The sequence below is a fragment of the Lates calcarifer genome, unplaced genomic scaffold (genome assembly GCF_001640805.2).
Source record: "Lates calcarifer isolate ASB-BC8 unplaced genomic scaffold, TLL_Latcal_v3 _unitig_5673_quiver_385, whole genome shotgun sequence".
Lineage (NCBI taxonomy): Eukaryota > Metazoa > Chordata > Actinopteri > Centropomidae > Lates > Lates calcarifer.
The window spans coordinates 511088-529680 of NW_026117659.1; the positions used below are offsets into that span (position 1 = coordinate 511088).

The window sequence follows — 18593 nt, forward strand, 5'->3', positions numbered from 1 at the left end:
TTAATGGAGCTTGGGTTTGTTTATTTAAGTGAAAACTGTCTGAACTCTGGCTCCGTGCGTCACCTGCCACAGAGGTGGAAGTAGTTCTGTAGTTTAACCAGCAGGTGTCGCAGAGGGTCAGTAACGGTGATGCTTTCTAGGACCCTGAGGTGCGGGTAGGTGTTCTGTGTTTTAAATGGAAGTGTATTAAATGTGAACAGAAGTGAGCAGTATTCTGTATGAGTGGTGTTTACTCACTGAAAGCTCAGGTGAACTGCACCTACCACCTGACTGCTGCGTTAAACACATTCTTGTAGGAAGCACGAATTTACGTTCTTTCCCACGGGACAGCAAACGTTTCTTAAAACGTTTCTCGCGAGAAGAGACTAACGTGGACAACACAGTACGTGGCTTGCCAGCTGTGAACTGGCAGTGTTTACTGCATGTTGTGGTCCTCAGACACAGACAGTGGATGTGAGCTGGGACAGCTGAGCGTCGACTGAAAACTCGGAGACTCTGACGTCTGTGAATTTTGTCACAGAACCCATACCGACGGAGGCCTTCTAGCGACGCCGCCACCTGCAGCAGAAGGGGCGGCTGTTAAAAAAATCTCTCCCCGCTGACCCTTCAGTCTGTCGGTGATATGGCGGAAAGCGGGTCGTCGGTTGAATTTTCCGGCTCCCTGACGAGCTCCACTCTTCCACCGCCGAGGACCCGCATTTTCAAAATCATCGTGATCGGGGACTCGGGGGTCGGAAAGACGTGCCTCACCTACCGCTTCTGTGCCGGCAAGTTCCCCGAGAAGACCGAGGCCACGATCGGGGTGGACTTCAGGGAGAGGCTGGTCGAGATTGACGGCGAGAAAATCAAGGTGTGCACCTCAGACACAGATCAGTGTGTAGACCTGGTCCAGATGAGATACAGATGATGAACCTGTGGGGGTTTCACCTGCTCTCAGATGGAGAACGGGTCATGCTAATATCTTCACGGTCTGTTGTTCAGTCTGTCTCTGTGAGCTGCTTCACTGCAGCAGCTGACGGTAGACTACCTGGCTCAAAGGCATGTCAGTGCTAAGAAGTGAGGGGGACAGGTGCTGCTCCCTGGTCACATTTTTCCTCCTGACCCAGTGACCGTGTTTTTCTATGTGCCATTAAGTACAATAAGACGATCACGTGGGCAAATAAATAAATAAATAAAATAATCATCCTAAAGCTACATGTAAAGGGCTAATCCAGAGACTCACTTCTGCCCTTACACAAAGCAAGAGACACAAAAAAGGATCACTGAAATCAAAGCACCTAAATCTGTGACTTTCAGTCTACAGTATGAGTGAAGCTGAAAAGTGCAGGATCCTACAGTTACCATGTTGCAGTTCATTCACATTCACAAGTCAGTCTTCCCCTTCCTGGTAAAAGCTAATGTCAGGAATTCATCACAGACCACAAATTGATATTTTTTCATATTTTTGAACAGAGTTTGGAGTGTTTCATGTTTCTCTTACTGTCAACAAATCCCATAAAAACATCAGACAAACAGTGTGTCATGTGGCTCATTGGTGTATTTTGAATCATTGTTGATTACAACAGTGGAGTAGATTTCCACCTCTCATTCTGTCTTGTGGGTTCATTTTATTTGCCATGACTGAACAGCTGGTTCTGACAGGAGGAATATGATGGATCACGCTTTGATACACACAAACAAAACCTGTTAGAATGAGTTGATTTTTGGTTTGGGTCTTTGAGTCTCGTCTAGTTCTGGGATTTGATCCATCTCCACCCTGTCCTCCGCAGATCCAGCTGTGGGACACTGCAGGCCAGGAGCGCTTCAGGAAGTCCATGGTGCAGCACTACTACCGCAACGTGCACGCCGTTGTCTTTGTCTACGATGTCACCAATGCTGCTAGCTTTCGTAGCCTCCCTGCCTGGATTGAGGAGTGCAAGCAGCATGCTCTGGGCACAGAGGTACCCAGAATCCTAGTTGGAAACAAGTGTGATCTCCAAGACTCCATCCAGGTGGGCACGGACGTGGCGCAGCAATTTGCAGACGCCCACTCCATGCCTGTGTTTGAGACGTCTGCAAAAAACCCAAGCAGCCATGGAGATGGGAGCTATGGCAGTGGAAACAGTGACCATGTTGAGGCTATTTTTATGACAGTGGCCCACAAGCTGAAGTCTCAGAAGCCTCTGGTGTTGAGCCAGCCATCCGGGGGATCAGGTGGCACCATCAGCCTGAGCAGTGGGATGAATGATGGGGGCGATGGGGCCCGGAGCTGGGGCTGCAGCAGCTGCTGAGGGAGGAAGATGGAGGGAAGGAAGGAAAAAGCGAGACAACTTCAGCTTCAGGCTGTGCAAGGCCAGTGAAATAGAAGATGGAGGGAGCTGAGGAAAGAGTGGAGGTCTAGAAAAGAGTGGGCCGCACAAAATGGCTTCACAATCAGAACAACACATAGATGAATGTCTCAATTTGAAGACAATACATTTTTCCAATGCTTATGCTTGAGTTTATAAAACTTTACATGGTTTGGGGCAGTATGTATAGTGTGATAGTATGTTTTATGAAGCGCCAAAATCTATTGCTCATAGAAATGATCTTGTAAGTCCAGAGCCTGCACCACTGTTTGTATCTGAACTCTCTTGAGTCATGTGATATGAAAAACCAGTCCAGATAGAACCGGGATCATCTGGTGTAATGCAGCAGCTGTGGTCAGGAAACAGAACAGATTTACTGCAGTGTGACCTGGATGTTATCTTGTCATGCAGACAAAATAACACAATGCGTTATTACATAATACAATCTGTGACATTGTTTTTGGCCATAATTAGTGTCAATGCAGCACTGACTGCATTATATGAAAAAGTGTTTGAGTTATGTGGCCCAGCCCTTGTTGTTCTCATCACTATATGCAGCACATTATACTCTACAGGTGCTGGAGTTGATATGGTTTTAGTTGAACAGTTTCATTAAAGGTACCCTCTTGAGTTTTCTACTAAACAAACACATTTACATTTACTGTCTCTCACCAAACACAAACACACTGAATTCAGTTCATTGTCTATGAATAAATGTAGTGAAGATGTTAGTGCCAACAACAGTTAATAGCTGGAACAGCACTGAAATCAACCTGCATTGTGTCACCAGTGAGTAGATGTAAACCAAATGTTAATAAAAACTTTGCTCCATAATGATGACTTACAGTGGTCCAGAACTCCACAGGGTGCCTTTAAGTGTGGCTGCTTTAGATCTACAGATTCAAAGTCTTGTTTGTAACAGTGAAGTCTGTCAGCTGATTCAAACAGTGACTTAAGTGATCACTCAGTAAAGGGAATCCTCAGTTATAGTCTTATTGCTTGTCAGAAGCTGAGTTGTCCCTGCAGCTCTGGGCAAATGGAAGGGCTGATCTGGAGATGTCAGACATGACAGGCTGAGTGACTTAATGCTCAGACAGAGCATGGTCTCACTGGGAGCCTATGATGAGCTGCTGGGCTCCCTTTAACCTCCCTTCTTCCAGTTTTCCCTTAACTGTATTATTATGTATATGCATACATGACCCTGTTACTTAAGGTCATAAAACTCTAATTTGAAACAGAGCCCACCTTAAAGCCCTTATCATGTTAGTGGCCCCTGGTCCAACTGTCTGTTTACCATAGTTTATAATCCCAACTGGAGTCAGTGATTCAGCTGAAAAGGTGTTTCATCTGATGTGTTTGGTTCAGTCAGGTCATGTAATTATTGTGGGCTGGTTCAGGGCAGGTCAGAATGTGAGAAGTAAAGGTCACTTTACAGAAGCTAGCAGGCCAGTTACAGCCTCACATCACAGAGGAGCCAGTCCTACTAATGAGTCAAAAAGACTTGTCTTTGGCCAATGAAACTATTTCTCAAGACCAGTTCATGTCTTTTTAACATCAGAGGACACTTCACAGACACTTTGTGTAGTTAGTGGTTTGCAGGTAGAGTGGAGTGTTTTTGACCATGTTGAAAGGAAAATAGTTGTCATCCTCTCAGTTCTTAATGGTCAAGGAACTGAACTTCTGTACAACAGTACAGATGAACTGTCAGGTTTGTGTTAAATCCTGACCAGTCACTGAATCATTTTTAGTGGCACAACCCTCATGTTACCTTCCAGCTCAACACAGTGAGGTACACAAATTTAACCTGGGAAAAAAGAGTGCAAAGTATAAGATTACTGCTTGGCACTGACAGATGTCCTCAGTCAAATTATCAGAGAAGACGTCATGTTGTAACATCCCCAGTCAGCTCAAGCCAGCCAGTACAGCAAATATATTCAACCTTCAGACCTACACTGTGGTATGTCATTGTGAATGACAGGTACTGCGATTGATCCCCTCCCATCATAAAGCACCAGAAAAGCTCACTGAGGCTATAATCCATTTTTTTAAAATAATTGTTCAAAATATCAACTTAGAAGGTGAGGGTATGTCAGTTCTGTCACTGCCTCCAGGTGGAAAACTGGACTGGACAAAACTCTTAGTTATTGCAGGTTCAAATGAAGACATCTACTCCTGAGTGACAGTGCCTTTGTTTAAATCAGTTTGTTAGCATCCAGTACCAGAGCTATCACTCACTGTGACAGCTCTTTGTAACATGTGATGTTGTCCTGTAACAGTTAAGGTGAACACAGCACTAGTCTCCCCAGAGTAATGTGTACTCCTTTAAACCATATCTGCCAACAGGCTGCTCTTTGAGCCTGCTGTTCATTGTTGCACTCTGGTGGGGGATTTACCAGGAATCTCCTGTCAACTTGATGATAAAGAATTCAAAGGGAACCTGAAAGAATGGAGTTCAGAAAAAGAAAGATTTTAGACACTGTTAGCCTGTTCCCTCTTCTGCACAGAAAAGGTTTTTAATAACCAGACTGGTAAACATTAGTATTGTGTAGGTTAGCCAGTCAGTCAGACAGTGAAAACACTTCCCTGTCACTGTGTATCAGGCTGTGTGGTGTGCACCTCTTCACGTACATGGATGCCTATACCCACTACTTATCCTGTATGTAAGCTTGTGATACAATATTGGGCATGTCTCTTGTATGATAAAAGCTCATATTAACTCTTTCTAAGCCATGATACAGCACAGTGTTGGTTTGCAGCTCTGTCTTTGTGGTTGTGGATGTTTGTTGTGGCCACAGCTGGCCCTGTGGCTCTCCCTGATCACTCCCAGGCTATGCTGTTGGTTAACGTCAAACCAAACGACCTTCTCTCAGGACTCACTGTTCAGAGGATATGCACACAGAAGGCCTGTGCTGACTGCATCTCTGTGGCCTGTCAGCAGTGTGACAACAGAGGAAGACATCATGTGGGTGTTTTATAGTTTGTGCTTTCTCTTCTTCTTTAAGTGTCCTCTGTTTAGGATAAATGCTCCCCCCTCCACCTTCACACTCGGTCCTGTAGTTTACTTTGCCTTACTTCTGTTCACTACAGCCATGAATAACAGCAAACACTGCTACTGTACCTCTCATTGAAAATGCTGAGAAAGAAAACTCTCAGTTACAGAATGGTATTTATTCACAGTGACTAATGAATGAATCTACTAGGGATGAGGGAATAAAGGAGTCACTTGCAATGGTTTTGTCATGTGTAACCTTGCAATAAACTACCCTGAACATTTCGCACTGTGGAGTCATTTATCTTTGAGAAAATCACCAACAGTTCAGGCAGGTTTTATTTATTAAATACACATAAAACGTCTACAGATTTACGAATTTACAACATTTCAGGTATTCAGCTTTGGCAAGGTTTAAATTGAGTCTTTGGTCAAAGAGCAAATGCAGACTGCCACAGGTCAAAGTGCTCAGTCTAATCAGGAGCACTAACTACTTCTATGTCTCTACAGATCTCTGTATAATATTCCCAGTTTTAAAGACTGCTTCAACAGTGTCCTGAGATTCTTCCCCTCAGTCCATCCACACAAAGAAAAGAAAAGTGTAGACATCTTAAATCACGCCCGTCCTCAATGGAGGAGAACAGGAATGTTAAGGAGTGGTCCCTCTGTGTTGTGGCTGTGTGTCAGGTCAGTCTGCTGTATGGAGGCAGATTGCAGGGTCCTTCCTCTTCCTCAGTGGTTCCCTGGTCAATGGACTGAGCTGGAGAGTTGAAGAGTTGATTATCACCTCCTGCTGGACATAGAAGAGAACTACATCACAGCCTGACTGCAGTAACTGCAGAGCAACTGCAGCAAAGACAAGTTTTACATCAGGTTACCTTGCCAGGTACACACCATCTCTGTCTCACTGGGGTCACACTGAGGAACCAGTGTCTCCTACAACATACAGGCACACACATTGCAGAGACAGAGAGGTCAGATTAAAACAGACAAAGAGAAATTCTTATCCTTGGGAGATAATAATAAGTTGTATCTACAGAAAGCCTTGTTCTCAGAGTAGAAGCTCTTCTCTTACAGCAGTGTTTGCCCTGAACAGAAGGGTCTGTGGGATCCTGGTGGAGATGACTGCAGTTCATTCTTTGCTAATCCCCCCCTCTTCAAACTGTGTCTGTCCAATCCTAAGTGTTATCAGGTATGGCTGGTCTAATGCTAATGTAGCATTACTGGCAAGACAACAGAGCATATCAATAACTAACTACATGATTTCATAGGGCTGCAGATTAGGTTTAAGTCCCCATGCAGGACTGAAACTGAACCTGAATGATACTGTATTACAGCTCTTTAACTGATTTGTGTACATTTATACTCCAGAGCCAAACTTTTAACATGAAATAGCATTATTACCAGTTAGTCCTCATCACCAAAGTCTCTTCTCTTGTAAAAGTAAAACACACAGTTTGAAAATATAAACAATAATTCATTCTTCTTTTTTAGCTTCCTCTCAGTTCACACACAGAGCAGTGCAGGAGCAACAGAGTATCAGACTAAACTTTACAAGGGAGTCTTTTCTCAAAATGACTCAACCACTAAACTAACTATGATGGAGACAGAGAAGTAATGAAAATGGAGGGCAGAGCAACTTGTTTCTGTTGACTGTTCTGATACTCTCAGCTCCAGTGTGAGGTGAGTTCTACCCGCTGAGAGCTGCAGGCCCACGGGAACACACACAGTTTAAATTGAGACTACTGGTGTTATGGCAAGATAAAACCAGCTGACGATGCTGTCAGCAGCCCGGCAGGAGAGACACTCCACGGTTTTTGTAGGATTTCGTAACTGAGCTGTGCCAACTTATGTCTGTATAAAAAACAAGACTGAATTGTCAAGTCTTCCTACAGACATCTGATTTGACTGATAACATTCTTTTTTAAAATAAGTCAGAGTCAGCTCATTAAGCTAACATTAGCTTAATTAGCTAGCTAGGTAGAACTGACACAAGTCGCTGGCAACAGTTTACATTTGAGCCAACAAAAGTATTGGTTGCTTGTTAGAAATGCTGGTCAATGCATCATTGGTTAGAGTTGGGGTCACTTGTTGTGACTGCGTTCTTTCCTACCAGTCCAGTTCTGGCATCATAGCAGCCACAGCAGGGCAGACTACGACAGCCCACATAGGCGATGAGAGAGGAGAGAGCCAGGCTGATGGTGCAGGTCAGCAGGATGGTGGCATTAGCCCCCTTCACCATCCGATGAAGCACAAATGTCTGAGCAGAGACACGAAGAGAGTCACTGCAGCACATTATGCATCAGTTATATCTTATAGCCATATATATCCATCAGCTACAACATTAAAACCACTTCCTGTTTTAATGTCTGTATATGTATATGTATGTATATATCATTCACATTTCATTCTGCAAACCTAAACATCAACAAATTAAACCTTTGTATAAAAACCTCAGGAGCCGTTCTTACAGTACAACTTATCAGTCAGTAAATGGGCACAATAACAGCAGTTCTTCCTGAGTGGGCTGCAGCCACAAATAATGTTATCACATACACCTGTGTTTACAGGTCTGCTTGTAGAGAAGGTCTAGACGCTCCAATAAACAAAATACTGTGTATCACCTAAAGGAGGGATTTTGTCATGGTGCATGTACAAATGCATGTGTGTGTGGTGGTTACCACTTGAGGACTGTCGTGGTGGTGAAAAACGTCTTCATCCTCTTCTCCATAGGTGAGCGTCAGACAGGCATAACCTAATATAAAGAGCACAGCCACACAGGAGAGCCCAGCTGCTGCCACCATCACACTCACCTGCAGGGACAGGAGGACAGGGAAACAGTACTCTGTGTGTGTGTGTGTGTGTGTGTGTGTGTGTGTGTGTGTGTGTGTTTCTCACGTTCTAACTGATGCATTATTCTTGATCTTCAATCTTCTACTCTATATTCAATTCAGTGTTTAGACAATGTTCAAAGTAGAACATGTGTGTGTCTCCGCCATAGACTGCTGTGTACACACCACAGCTGACATCAGATCCCAAATGACACTAAAGACTGTGATAAATAAATCAAGCTTTTGCGTGTATATAAATTCATACTGACCTAGTGTCTCCTGCTCATGGAGAACCACAGAGAACATGACAGTAACAGAGACAGAAAAACTTCAGACACTTACCAGCACTGAGTTTTTCCTCTGGGACGCAAACAGCGCCAAAACACCTGGAGAGGCCATGATCTAAAGAGAAGTGAACATGTGTGGAGTTAGAGGACAGACAGGAACAGGCTTTTAAAACTGGAAAACTACACGCTCCAAATTCAGCTGAGACCTGGTCTATGTCCCGTTACCTGTCAGCAAACCGCCTGGAACCGGACTGATGTCAGACTGAAAATCATTATGATTAATACATCTAGATAGTTCAATCATGGTTAAAGATCAAACAGACAAAGACAGAAACCTTCTGCCGACAGAACAACGCGGACAGTACAGGTGGTAGCACCTGGTCCAGACGCGTCTTTACCTGTGACTGGGCGCTTGCTGATTACCCGTCGGATTACCTGTCGAATGTCAGAGTTAATACAGAGTCAGTATCTCACCAGTCCTCCCCACACCGGGGTCCTGGTCGTACTCAGCGAGGTATCTTTGCGGAAAACAGCGTCCATGAACCCACAGACCAGACAAAGCCCTGCACAGGCCAACTGGAGGAGACCGAGGACCAGCGCGCTCTTCTGGTTAACAATAAAGTACCTGTACCGGTCCATCTCTGGGTTCTGACCAGCTACAAAGTCTCGTATTAACAGTCCTAAGCCCGGTACCACGTTAGCTATAGCTCAGCCTGGTCTGATCCGTTTGAAGGAGTTGCGGTATCTGAGACGGTCCCGATGATAAAAACTACAGTTAACGTCACTGAAAACTCCAGTCCAGTTGTTTTCATTCCAGACAATCCCTGTTCCTGAGTCCTGTGGTGTGTCAGTTCCGGGCAAGAGACTGGTTTCAGGTAGGAAGTTTATCCATTAACCTGGCTGACCAGCAGCAGGTGTGGAGGAAAGGGGGGTGGAGCCCGGAGTTTGGACTCTCAGGCTGCTGGCCCCGCCCCCTGCTCCTGCGACCGTCATAACAACAGAAAAAATCTAAATAAATAAAACTACTGTTTCTCTCAGTCAAATATACAGATTTATGAATGAGGGTTAAATAATTGTGATAACTCAACAGTTGTACATCTGACCTGTAGACTGGCTAACATTACACAGACCTGCCTTAACACACCTTCAGGCCCAGTACTTCCACGTGCAGTCATTCTACTCTATTGTTAAAGGACTAAATAATAAATGCTACTTTAAAAAAAGTTCTAACATTTATTTAAAAAAAAAACAAAACAAAACAAATGGAACTCAATATCAGCCAAATTTAAGCTTGTTCATCTTTGGGTGAATAAGTTAAATTATTTAACATTGCAGTATTTAAGTTGCATTAACAGCATCTGATTCATATACTCAACTCTGTATTTTGATCTGAAAAATACAAAGAAGTACTAGCACAGCTACATTTTTCACTAAAACACTAAAATGTAGTTTCCCATTGTAATGTCTTTTACAAAAGCCCAACTCATGCAGGTGATGAAACATTACACTATCTTTATTATATAAATACTAGTTTGAAATAACAAGGATAACAAAAATACTGACAAACTTTGATAATGATGATAAATGAGGCGCATGGACAGATTATCTTCTTAGACTTTATTTTGTAGCATCTGAACACAGATAATTAGGTTATAAAAGTGGAACAGGTTAGCACATGGTGTACTGTAGTGGTAGACCATCCATTATTTTCTCCCAGAGTCCTCTACAAATCTCAGGAAATACATCACTTTCCCAAGTTCAGATATTATAAATAAATTAGTCACTGCAATATATGTGGTATATGCTGTGAGCTGTGGTTAAGCCTAAGTGAATAGGCCTATACAATTACACTTTGTAAATGTACAGTACTGTGCAAAAGCTTTAGGCACTTGTGAAGAAATGCTGCTAAATGAAGATGCTTTCAAATAAAGCCAAGCATTGTTTTTATCCATCTGCTTACTTCATGCAAAAAGAAAAAAAAAAATCATATTAATATTTGGTGTGACCAAGTCTTTAAAACAGCACCGGCTTTGTGGACACCAGACAATCTGCTGCAGGATCACTTGCTCTTCTTGTTTCTGAAGATAGTTCTTGTCTTGCTGTAGAATGAATGTGAGACCAATCAGACGCCTCCTGGTAGGACTGGGAGATGAAACTAAACATCGGAAGAGCCGTAAACTTTTGCACAGTATTGTATGGGTTAAGTTAGCTGAATAAGTTCAAATGAAGTGTTGTGAAGTGTGTGAGTTAAACACAACTGACAGATAAGATAAATACTATGGCGTACAAATAGTGCTGTTAAACTCAACACGTTGAGGAGAGCCCTGTAAACTGCAGCTGCTGTGTAAAACTACTGACAGAGTTAAGTGGAGATACAGACAGTGAAAATGGAGAGACATGAAAGTAATTTTTCATTATACCCTAAATTTTTAAGCACCAAACATCAGCATGTAAATCATTCCCATATGAGTAATATGTGATGAAGAGGACAGGGGTAAAACTGGACAGAACAGCACCTCTAGCTACTGACATGTCTCCTTTAATAACATTTGGTTTCTTGCATAGTTCTTGTGTTGCTTTAGACCTGGATCTCCAAGGCCTTCAGTCAAACTTAACTGCTCAAGCAGTATTCCACTTGAATACCATATGAAGCATAGTAACTTCTCAAATATCTACAGTGTGGGCTGCAGGGGATATCAAGTACCGTAACGCTCCAGGATTCTTGTAAGGTGGTAGCACAGGTAGAGGGTTACTTTATTGTCCAGAGGTATTCATCTGCATTTTCACTGGCCAGTGGGAGTCGCGTGTCTCTGCTGGAACACCTCCAGTTCCTGCTTGTACCAATCAGGAGCCTCTGGGCCATTCTTCCCCGTCAGCCCATGATCGTAGCCATAGGCAACCGTCAGCTCCTCGTCTTTCTGCACGGCCTTCAGTGTTCGGATGCACTTGATTGGCCCAAATCGAGGATGGACAAACCTGTAGAACAACATAAAGCTTTCAAATTCAGACAAGACACAAACCAATCTTGTTTACTTTCAGTCATACTCTGAAACGAGGGTTTGAAATAATTCATCTAAAGAGCAGGGTTATCTGGAAACCTTTCGGAGGCTCACAAATACACTGCACATGGTGTGAGTCCTCGTTTCCCCAAATCTCTACAACAGAGGTGGACAGGCCACAGATAGCACCACCCAGAGCACCACAATGGATGCATTTCTGGGAAATTTGGAACTGGAACTATCCTTTAAGCTAACGTGGGCAAGAAGTCCATGTTGACATCATCTCCTGAAGAAGACTGTGTGATGTGAGTGGAAGCTACTGTTTCGAGAATCAAGAATAAACTTTAAATCTCAAACTTTTCAATCATATTTTTCTTCAGTTTGTACTCACGGGTCATATTTGCAGTTGGGGGTGAAGGAGTGGTTCGCTTTGTGACCCAGAGAGGCACAGTATCTCTCTGTCTGGTCAAATGGCTGAGGGACATCGATCACAGTGTCCTCATCCAGGGAGATTGTGTTTCCATTCATTGCCCAGTCTCTGCTGTCAACCTGAGGAATCCATGTAGTCATGACAGACAGACAAAAAGAGAGACAGACAGTTTCATTAGTACAAATACTGTAGAAATAACCTCAGACTAAAATCACTGCCTTACAGCTGTATGTCTCCACCAACCAGTCCAGCTGCAGTTACATAGTGAAATCTTAAAAATCTAAAAATGTGTTGTGTGAGGTCACAGTGACCTCTGACCTCTGACCACCAAAATCTAATCAGTTCATCTTTAAGTCCAAGTAAACACTGGTGCCAGATTTGAAGAAAAAGTGCTACTGAAATATCATGTTCATGAAAATGGAACAGATGGATAGACAACCTGAAAACATGATGACATACAAACCAATGATATGTAAAGGGTATCAAAAATGTAACATTTTCTCATTCATCCTTTACTTTAAGCTGACTATTTCAACCATTTATTCATGTTTTCAGTTGTCCACTTTAACTGTTATTCATTACTTTTAGCTAACAATTTTAACTTCTGTTTGCCTGCTGACTAGTTTATTCACATTTGCAACACATGGTGTTCAGGTGTCCCACCTGAATGAATAAGGATCTTTTTATTATTCAGCAATTTTAGTTTTGTCAAATTACTTTACTTACTCTACAATCCTCCAGCATACCTGCAGAGGTACCCCTAGTGGATTCCTACACGATACAGTGATGTCTTTCTTGACATGCTCTGTGTGTCATACCTCAGAGTGTGTGATGCGTACTCCGTTATAAAAAGCCATCACAGTGTCCATTTCAGCATCTGTCTTAGCGAACAAGCCCTTTCCTGCTCCTTTAATCATAGAGTCTGCCACAAACACCCTGACAACAGAAACAATATGGTGACAGTGTGATGAACAGTCCTGACATGACTACAGAATTGCTCTGTAATGATCAGGATAGGGGCATGAACACAGGTGACCCACCTTTGGCTCTCATAGGGATCAGGAAGCAGAGCATGGGTGGCGATACAGGTGGATGTGGACTTGTCGTATGAGTACACAGGACCTTAAAAACAGATTATGTTGTTTTAATGTTTCCATAAATGCCTCCCTCCATTAAATACAATATACATAAACCAGAACCACAGAACAGCCTGACTGAAATGACAGTGTGACTCATCCAGTTTCCAGTGTTCACACCATGATGTCACCATCAACATCCTAAATGTAGTACACCATGATGCAGACCAGCAATAAATTAGTCAATTAACTGATTAGTCGATCAAAGAACATAATGGGCAATGGTTTTGAAAATTGATTACGTATTTGAGTCATTTTTCAAGAAGAGTACTTGTAATTCGATAGTGTCAGCCTCTGAAATGAGCTCCCTGTCTTATGTTATAGGTGAATGACATATTTAGTTGTTTTTTAGCTGGACTATTATAGTGGGGCCAGCTCTAGAAGCACAAATGGCCTTGACTGACTGAGTGAGTGAGTGAGTGATAGAGTTGGTTAGCCGGCTGTCATGAAGTTACACCATTGGTTGGCTGTTGGGACTTTTCCCATTCGCTGTCGCTCTGTCAAAATGATTTGGTGCAAACAGTTTCTATTACACCATCAGGGGGTGTGACTGGTTTCTGTTTGCCCTCAGCTCTGGTGTCAAGTGTTTGCAAAGCTCTGTGTCACATGAACGCACACCGCTAACAGCCAACTTTAACAGTGTTATGGAGAGTTAAAACTGACTGACACTGTCAGCAGCCTGGCAGGAAAAATATATGTGTATGTGAATCGTCCCCCTGCAGCAAACACATTAAAATGAACCTTCCTTCTAATGTTAATGCACTGTTACTTTTTATTTCATCCACCCCTCAGTTCAGACACAGCCCATGTTTTGATTGTATGATGAAGACTGTCTGGTTTAAAAAGCAGCATGTGGTGTCAATAAGAAATACGGAAGTATACAGTGAGGAGATTCTATTTCCATTTGTGTTTTTATATTGAACATTAAGTTGTGTTAGTTAAATGCTCTTACAATGTGGAAGACACACAGGATGCATGTATGATTATCTGGCTAGGAAAACAACAATGTAATCTAATGACAGTCTTCATCAGAAAATCGAAGCATCTAAATATTACATGGATTCAGCCAGCCAGATTTAGAGCACGTGACCTGGGCCAAACGTTCCTGGAGGATGAAAATCTCTCTCTCACACACTTGGACTCATCCCTGCCAGCGTTTGCAGTTTTGTTTGACTTTTGTTTTGCTTTCACTTTACAGCACCTCACATCCCATCATGCTCACACATTCACGTCCATCACTGATGTTACCGACTGAAACACTTCATACTTTAACTTTACTGTCATCCATTGTGTCCATTTCCATATTTATCATTAACAACTCACACTACAGAAAGATGTCAAGATGTTCTAAGATGAACATCTTGGAAAACAAAGAAAACAATGCTGAATAGATCCAATAACTTTTGAAGCTTATGTCACCTAAAACTAGCACTGGCTGAAGGTGACATCTGTGCTTACTGTTTGGTGTGACTTCGAAGCGTGGCCTTCCACTCTCATTGGAGATCAGGCTGGCGAGACGAGCCTCGATAAGCTCCCCGTCCACAAAGCTTCCAAAGAGAGCTGTGTGTCCGTCTGGGTAGATGTATGCTACAGATTCACCGGTCATCTCACCGTCCTCATTCACCTCTCCAAACACACAGCCCCCATCCTAGATGCACCACAGTACACACCAACATACACAAAAAACACAGTGAAAGACTGTACATTTACTTTATGTCTGTGCTCTGTATGTGTGGATTTCATGAGCTGATTGTTTCTTGTTATTAATAAAGCTTTCAAGAACATTTAGTGCCATACAAAACTCCTAATGGTAAGAGAAATATTTCCTAAACATGGCCACAGAAGTGCCTGAACACATGTAATCAAAGGCAGTGTGTTGTGATGAGTAGCAAGCTGACTCACAGGGTAGTAGACCCAGCACTCCCCACAGCGGTTGTTGTCTTTATACTGGCCCTTGAACACCAGGCGGCCCTCTCCATCGAACTCCTGAGCAAGCCCATTGAGCTCACCATCCACATACGTCCCATGGAGGACTCCACCATCTTCATATGTGTACACCCCCTGGCCCTGCAGAGCATCATCTACATAGAAACCCTCCAGGGTACTGTAGAGAGAGGAAAGAAAGATGGCTGCAGTGAAAATTTCTGGATTAAAATGGAATTATTGGTGTGTATATAAACACATTAAGAGAGAGAAGTTTACATTTATTGAGAAAAAAGTTGGTATTCTAAAAAAAAAGAAGGTAAAAACAAGAAAAAAAGCTGAAATATTTTGAGGATCAAGTCATAATATTCTGAGATTAAAGAGGCAATAGTTTGAGAAAGAGCAAATGTCTAATGTTCTGATTGGACTGATTAGGTTGTCTTTAGCATTAGTCTGTACCAGTTACTATTGGTCCTTGTGTTTGGACTGTGACGTCACTATTCTGCGATTGGTACACAGCTGTGGTTTGTCTCTTTGGGCTACGTCACCTCTTCCACCCTCATTTGGTGATAGGACTAACACAGTTACCAATTAGCCTGCTGCATTCACTGAAAAGCTTCAGTAAGAGGCTGTAGGAGACATACACCATGCAAAGATACATTTAAAGATGTAAAGGAATTGTTTTCAGAAAGATGTATGAGTTCAGAGTTTTACATGTGAGAAGCCTTCAATGATGAGAATGTAGTAGTTGCCATAATGAATATACACTCAGTGAGCACTTTATTAGGATTCCCACACTAACACTGGGTAGTTCCTCTCTTTGCTGTGGATTCCTCCAGATGTTGGAAACTTTCCTCTGACATTCTGCTCCATGTTTAACATTTAACTACACTGTGCTGCGCTGTGTAATGATAGAACCCTTAGAGTAAGACTCTTGATATGCCTGGGCCTGGGTCTACCTAACTTCAGATATTACTTCTGGGCAGCTCAGGTCAGTATTGTGGTGACATGAATTAGGAACAATGCAAGGATCAGATGGGTCCAGATAGAGACCCCAGAGATATCTTTATCTATTCTTTCATGAATAAAAAGTAAACTTAAAGCATGAATGGATCAGACATACACTTCCTCTCACAGTTCCTCTCTTTGCTGTGGATTCCTCCAGATGTTGGAAACTTTCCTCTGAGATTCTGCTCCATGTTGACATGATGCATCACATCATTTCTGCTAAGTTGTCAGCTGTACATTCATGTTGCTAAGCTCCTGTTCTACCATCCCAGAGATGTTCTACTGGATTCAGATCTGGAGACTGGGGAGGTCACTGAAGTTCACAGAACTCACTGAGACGTGGAGCATTATCCTGCTGAAAGTAGCCATTAGAAGATGGTAAACTGTGGCCATAAAGGGATGAACATGGTCAGCAACAACACTCAGACTGTGTCATTGATTGGTATTAAGGGCCCAAAGTGAGTCAAGAAAACATTCTCCACACCATTACACTATCACCAGCAGCCTGGACTTTTGGCAGACACAAGGCAGGTTGGCTCCATGGAGTCATGCTGTTGAGACCAAATTCTGACCCTACCATCTGCTGTGTCAGCAGAAATCTAGATCCATCAGACCAAGCTATGTGTTTAAATAAGCTTTTAGTGCAGTTTGTTAAAAATACACCATGCTGATTAACAGTCTCCTGTCTTATCTATACATTACCTTCCATCAAAGAAGAAGAACTTTCCCTTGCCATTCTTCTCTCCATGGGTGAAGTGTCCTTCAAAACGATCACTGGATGAGTAGGTCACTGTGCAGAAACCATGTGGCTGACCATCATCATCCAACGGACCTGAACGAACACACACACACACACACACACACACACACACACACACACACACACACACACACAGAGAGAGAGAGAGAGAGAGAGAGAGAGAGAGAGAGAAGAGAAGAGAAGAGAAGAGAGAGAGAGAGAGAGAGAGAGAGAGAGAGAGAGAGAGAGCAGGGTTAAGTCTGGTGATTTGACCCAACATGGCTCCTCACCGGTGACTTAACCAAACAATACACTGAAAATACTCTCTAGAGCAGGGAGTGAGGGTACTGTACAGTCAGGTAATAATTCTCTGAGGGTTCATGTTAGACTCCTTTCACATTACACATCATTTGATCTATCACTAATAAAAAATATGGATTGTTTTCAATATTTGAGGAAATGGAAGCATAGTGTCTAAATATTCAAAAGATATTCTCATGTTAGCATTTAAAAACATTCAGAGCCCTGTTCATTAATCACGTCAGTAAAAAAGGTTATTAGTTACTTCATTCACATACACAGGGAAACCTCTGAACCCGCAGTAGTTAAAGATGTTGTGAGCTCTGCCCACTGAAGCTGATTCTTCCCGAGATTACGGTGTTTGAATGCCTCAGTCATCTGTGTCTGTCCCTCCCCAGAGAAGCAGGGGAATCAGTGCTGTAGTTAATCAAGAGTTCGGTTTTCAAACAATTTTCATGAATTCAGTTCTTCTAAGATGCACAACACTTCTGTGTTTATTCGCGGTCTAAGCGCTCACGTCTGTGCGATACAAAGTACCACACCACACGACACCTATCTGTGTGTTACAGTGTTGCTAATGATCAGACATCCAGCACACGTGAATGTGAAAAACTACAGTATAACCTTATCTGTTACTTTATCATTCCTGACAGGTCCAACATTTCCAGCAGCCACTGACAGCGGGACACAGACATCACCCATGCCGCCCTCAGTCGCCTGTCAGACGGGTTTCCTGCTGAAATCAAGTCCCTGGTTCTCTGAGTTACCGAGCGGGCCCACCGTGACACTGACTCATGGAGATTTAACAGAGAACTGATATCACAGCCTCACACAGCTGAGAAATGAAGCACTTAGATTAAAGTCTCGTTATCTCCAGACACTCACACACTACGGTGCTGCTTACCTTCCACAACCTCCTCTAAATTTTCCTCATCGCTGTCCATGCTGCTGGAGGACCACACCACAGCTCTGCCTGTTCCTCTCGTCACCGGCGGGGCGTCAGTGGAGCAGAGCAGCTGATCAACACTGACAAACCTTTGGGGATGGACGTGACTGTGGAAGTTTTTGCTGCACAGTTATATGTTTAGAGCAGACTCAAACTGACAGAGAATTGATTATTTTTCACATTTTATTTTGAATCAGTTAAAATACCAGTTTCATCATTTATCATTCAATTTCAATATACATGAGAATGTATAATAATATTTGTGGGTAACTATCTAACTCAACAGCAGGAAGCAGCTCAATCGCCTAAAATTAAGGTTGCAAGCAGGTTTCAGGTTTGACGAAGATGAGAAAAAGTCACAGCAGCTAGTTTCATTCTGTTTAAAGAGGGAATGGAGGCAAAAAGGATCTAGTGAGTACCAGTTCTGTGGAGGGAAACACCTTGTTGATGAGAGAAAAACATCAGAATGAACAACACCTCCAACCTTGAGGTGGATGGACTACAACAGCAGGTCCACGTCAGGTTCCTCTCCTGTCAGCCAAGAACAGAAATCTGAGGCTGCAGTGGACACAGGCTCACCAAAAATGGACATTTGAAGACTGATGGATCTAGATTTCTGCTGACACAGCAGATGGTAGGGTCAGAATTTGGTCTCAACAGCATGACTCCATGGAGCCA

At 42.9% G+C, this 18593-nt stretch overlaps 3 protein-coding genes across 4 annotated transcripts; 1 reads left to right on the plus strand and 2 right to left on the minus strand.

Annotated features, from left to right (window-relative positions):
- The first annotated feature begins 357 nt into the window (after positions 1 to 357).
- On the plus strand, positions 358 to 5601 carry rab33ba (RAB33B, member RAS oncogene family a). Its single transcript, XM_018664510.2, has 2 exons — positions 358 to 850; positions 1770 to 5601. The coding sequence occupies exons 1-2, from the start codon at positions 623 to 625 to the stop codon at positions 2268 to 2270; spliced, it is 729 nt and encodes a 242-aa protein (XP_018520026.1). The 5' UTR covers positions 358 to 622; the 3' UTR covers positions 2271 to 5601.
- A 36-nt stretch (positions 5602 to 5637) lies between these two features.
- zgc:113425 (uncharacterized protein LOC541425 homolog) lies at positions 5638 to 9365 on the minus strand. 2 transcript variants are annotated; one of them, XM_018664512.2, is made up of 6 exons: positions 8909 to 9365; positions 8490 to 8549; positions 7998 to 8129; positions 7430 to 7576; positions 6195 to 6252; positions 5638 to 6106 (listed from the first exon to the last, which is right to left on the minus strand). In XM_018664512.2, exons 1-6 carry the CDS (start codon positions 9071 to 9073, stop codon positions 6000 to 6002), a joined length of 669 nt encoding a protein of 222 aa, XP_018520028.1. In that variant the 5' UTR covers positions 9074 to 9365; the 3' UTR covers positions 5638 to 5999. The 2 variants fall into 2 exon arrangements, with proteins under 2 accessions (XP_018520028.1, XP_018520027.1); XM_018664511.2 differs by having other exon boundaries at positions 5638 to 6109; positions 8909 to 9363.
- A 671-nt stretch (positions 9366 to 10036) lies between these two features.
- Positions 10037 to 18016, minus strand: setd7 (SET domain containing 7, histone lysine methyltransferase). Its single transcript, XM_018664514.2, has 8 exons — positions 17874 to 18016; positions 16633 to 16762; positions 14902 to 15103; positions 14458 to 14647; positions 12904 to 12985; positions 12682 to 12799; positions 11825 to 11982; positions 10037 to 11410 (listed from the first exon to the last, which is right to left on the minus strand). Exons 1-8 carry the CDS (start codon positions 17911 to 17913, stop codon positions 11218 to 11220), a joined length of 1113 nt encoding a protein of 370 aa, XP_018520030.1. The 5' UTR covers positions 17914 to 18016; the 3' UTR covers positions 10037 to 11217.
- Positions 18017 to 18593: the final 577 nt, after the last annotated feature.

Bases quoted from the DNA above. Each gene is read 5' to 3' on its own strand.
- rab33ba (XM_018664510.2), top strand. From the start codon at position 623: ATGGCGGAAAGCGGGTCGTCGGTTGAATTTTCCGGCTCCCTGACGAGC. The intron at 851-1,769 runs GTGTGCACCTCA...TGTCCTCCGCAG, and splicing joins TTGACGGCGAGAAAATCAAG to ATCCAGCTGTGGGACACTGC.
- zgc:113425 (XM_018664511.2), bottom strand. From the start codon at position 9,073: ATGGACCGGTACAGGTACTTTATTGTTAACCAGAAGAGCGCGCTGGTC. The intron at 8,130-8,489 runs GTAAGTGTCTGA...CTGTCCCTGCAG, and splicing joins AGAGGAAAAACTCAGTGCTG to GTGAGTGTGATGGTGGCAGC. The intron at 7,577-7,997 runs GTAACCACCACA...GTCTCTGCTCAG, and splicing joins ACCACGACAGTCCTCAAGTG to ACATTTGTGCTTCATCGGAT.
- setd7 (XM_018664514.2), bottom strand. From the start codon at position 17,913: ATGGACAGCGATGAGGAAAATTTAGAGGAGGTTGTGGAAG. The intron at 16,763-17,873 runs GTAAGCAGCACC...GTGTTCGTTCAG, and splicing joins TTTAGAGGAGGTTGTGGAAG to GTCCGTTGGATGATGATGGT. The intron at 15,104-16,632 runs GTAATGTATAGA...CTCTCTCTACAG, and splicing joins TTCTTCTTCTTTGATGGAAG to TACCCTGGAGGGTTTCTATG.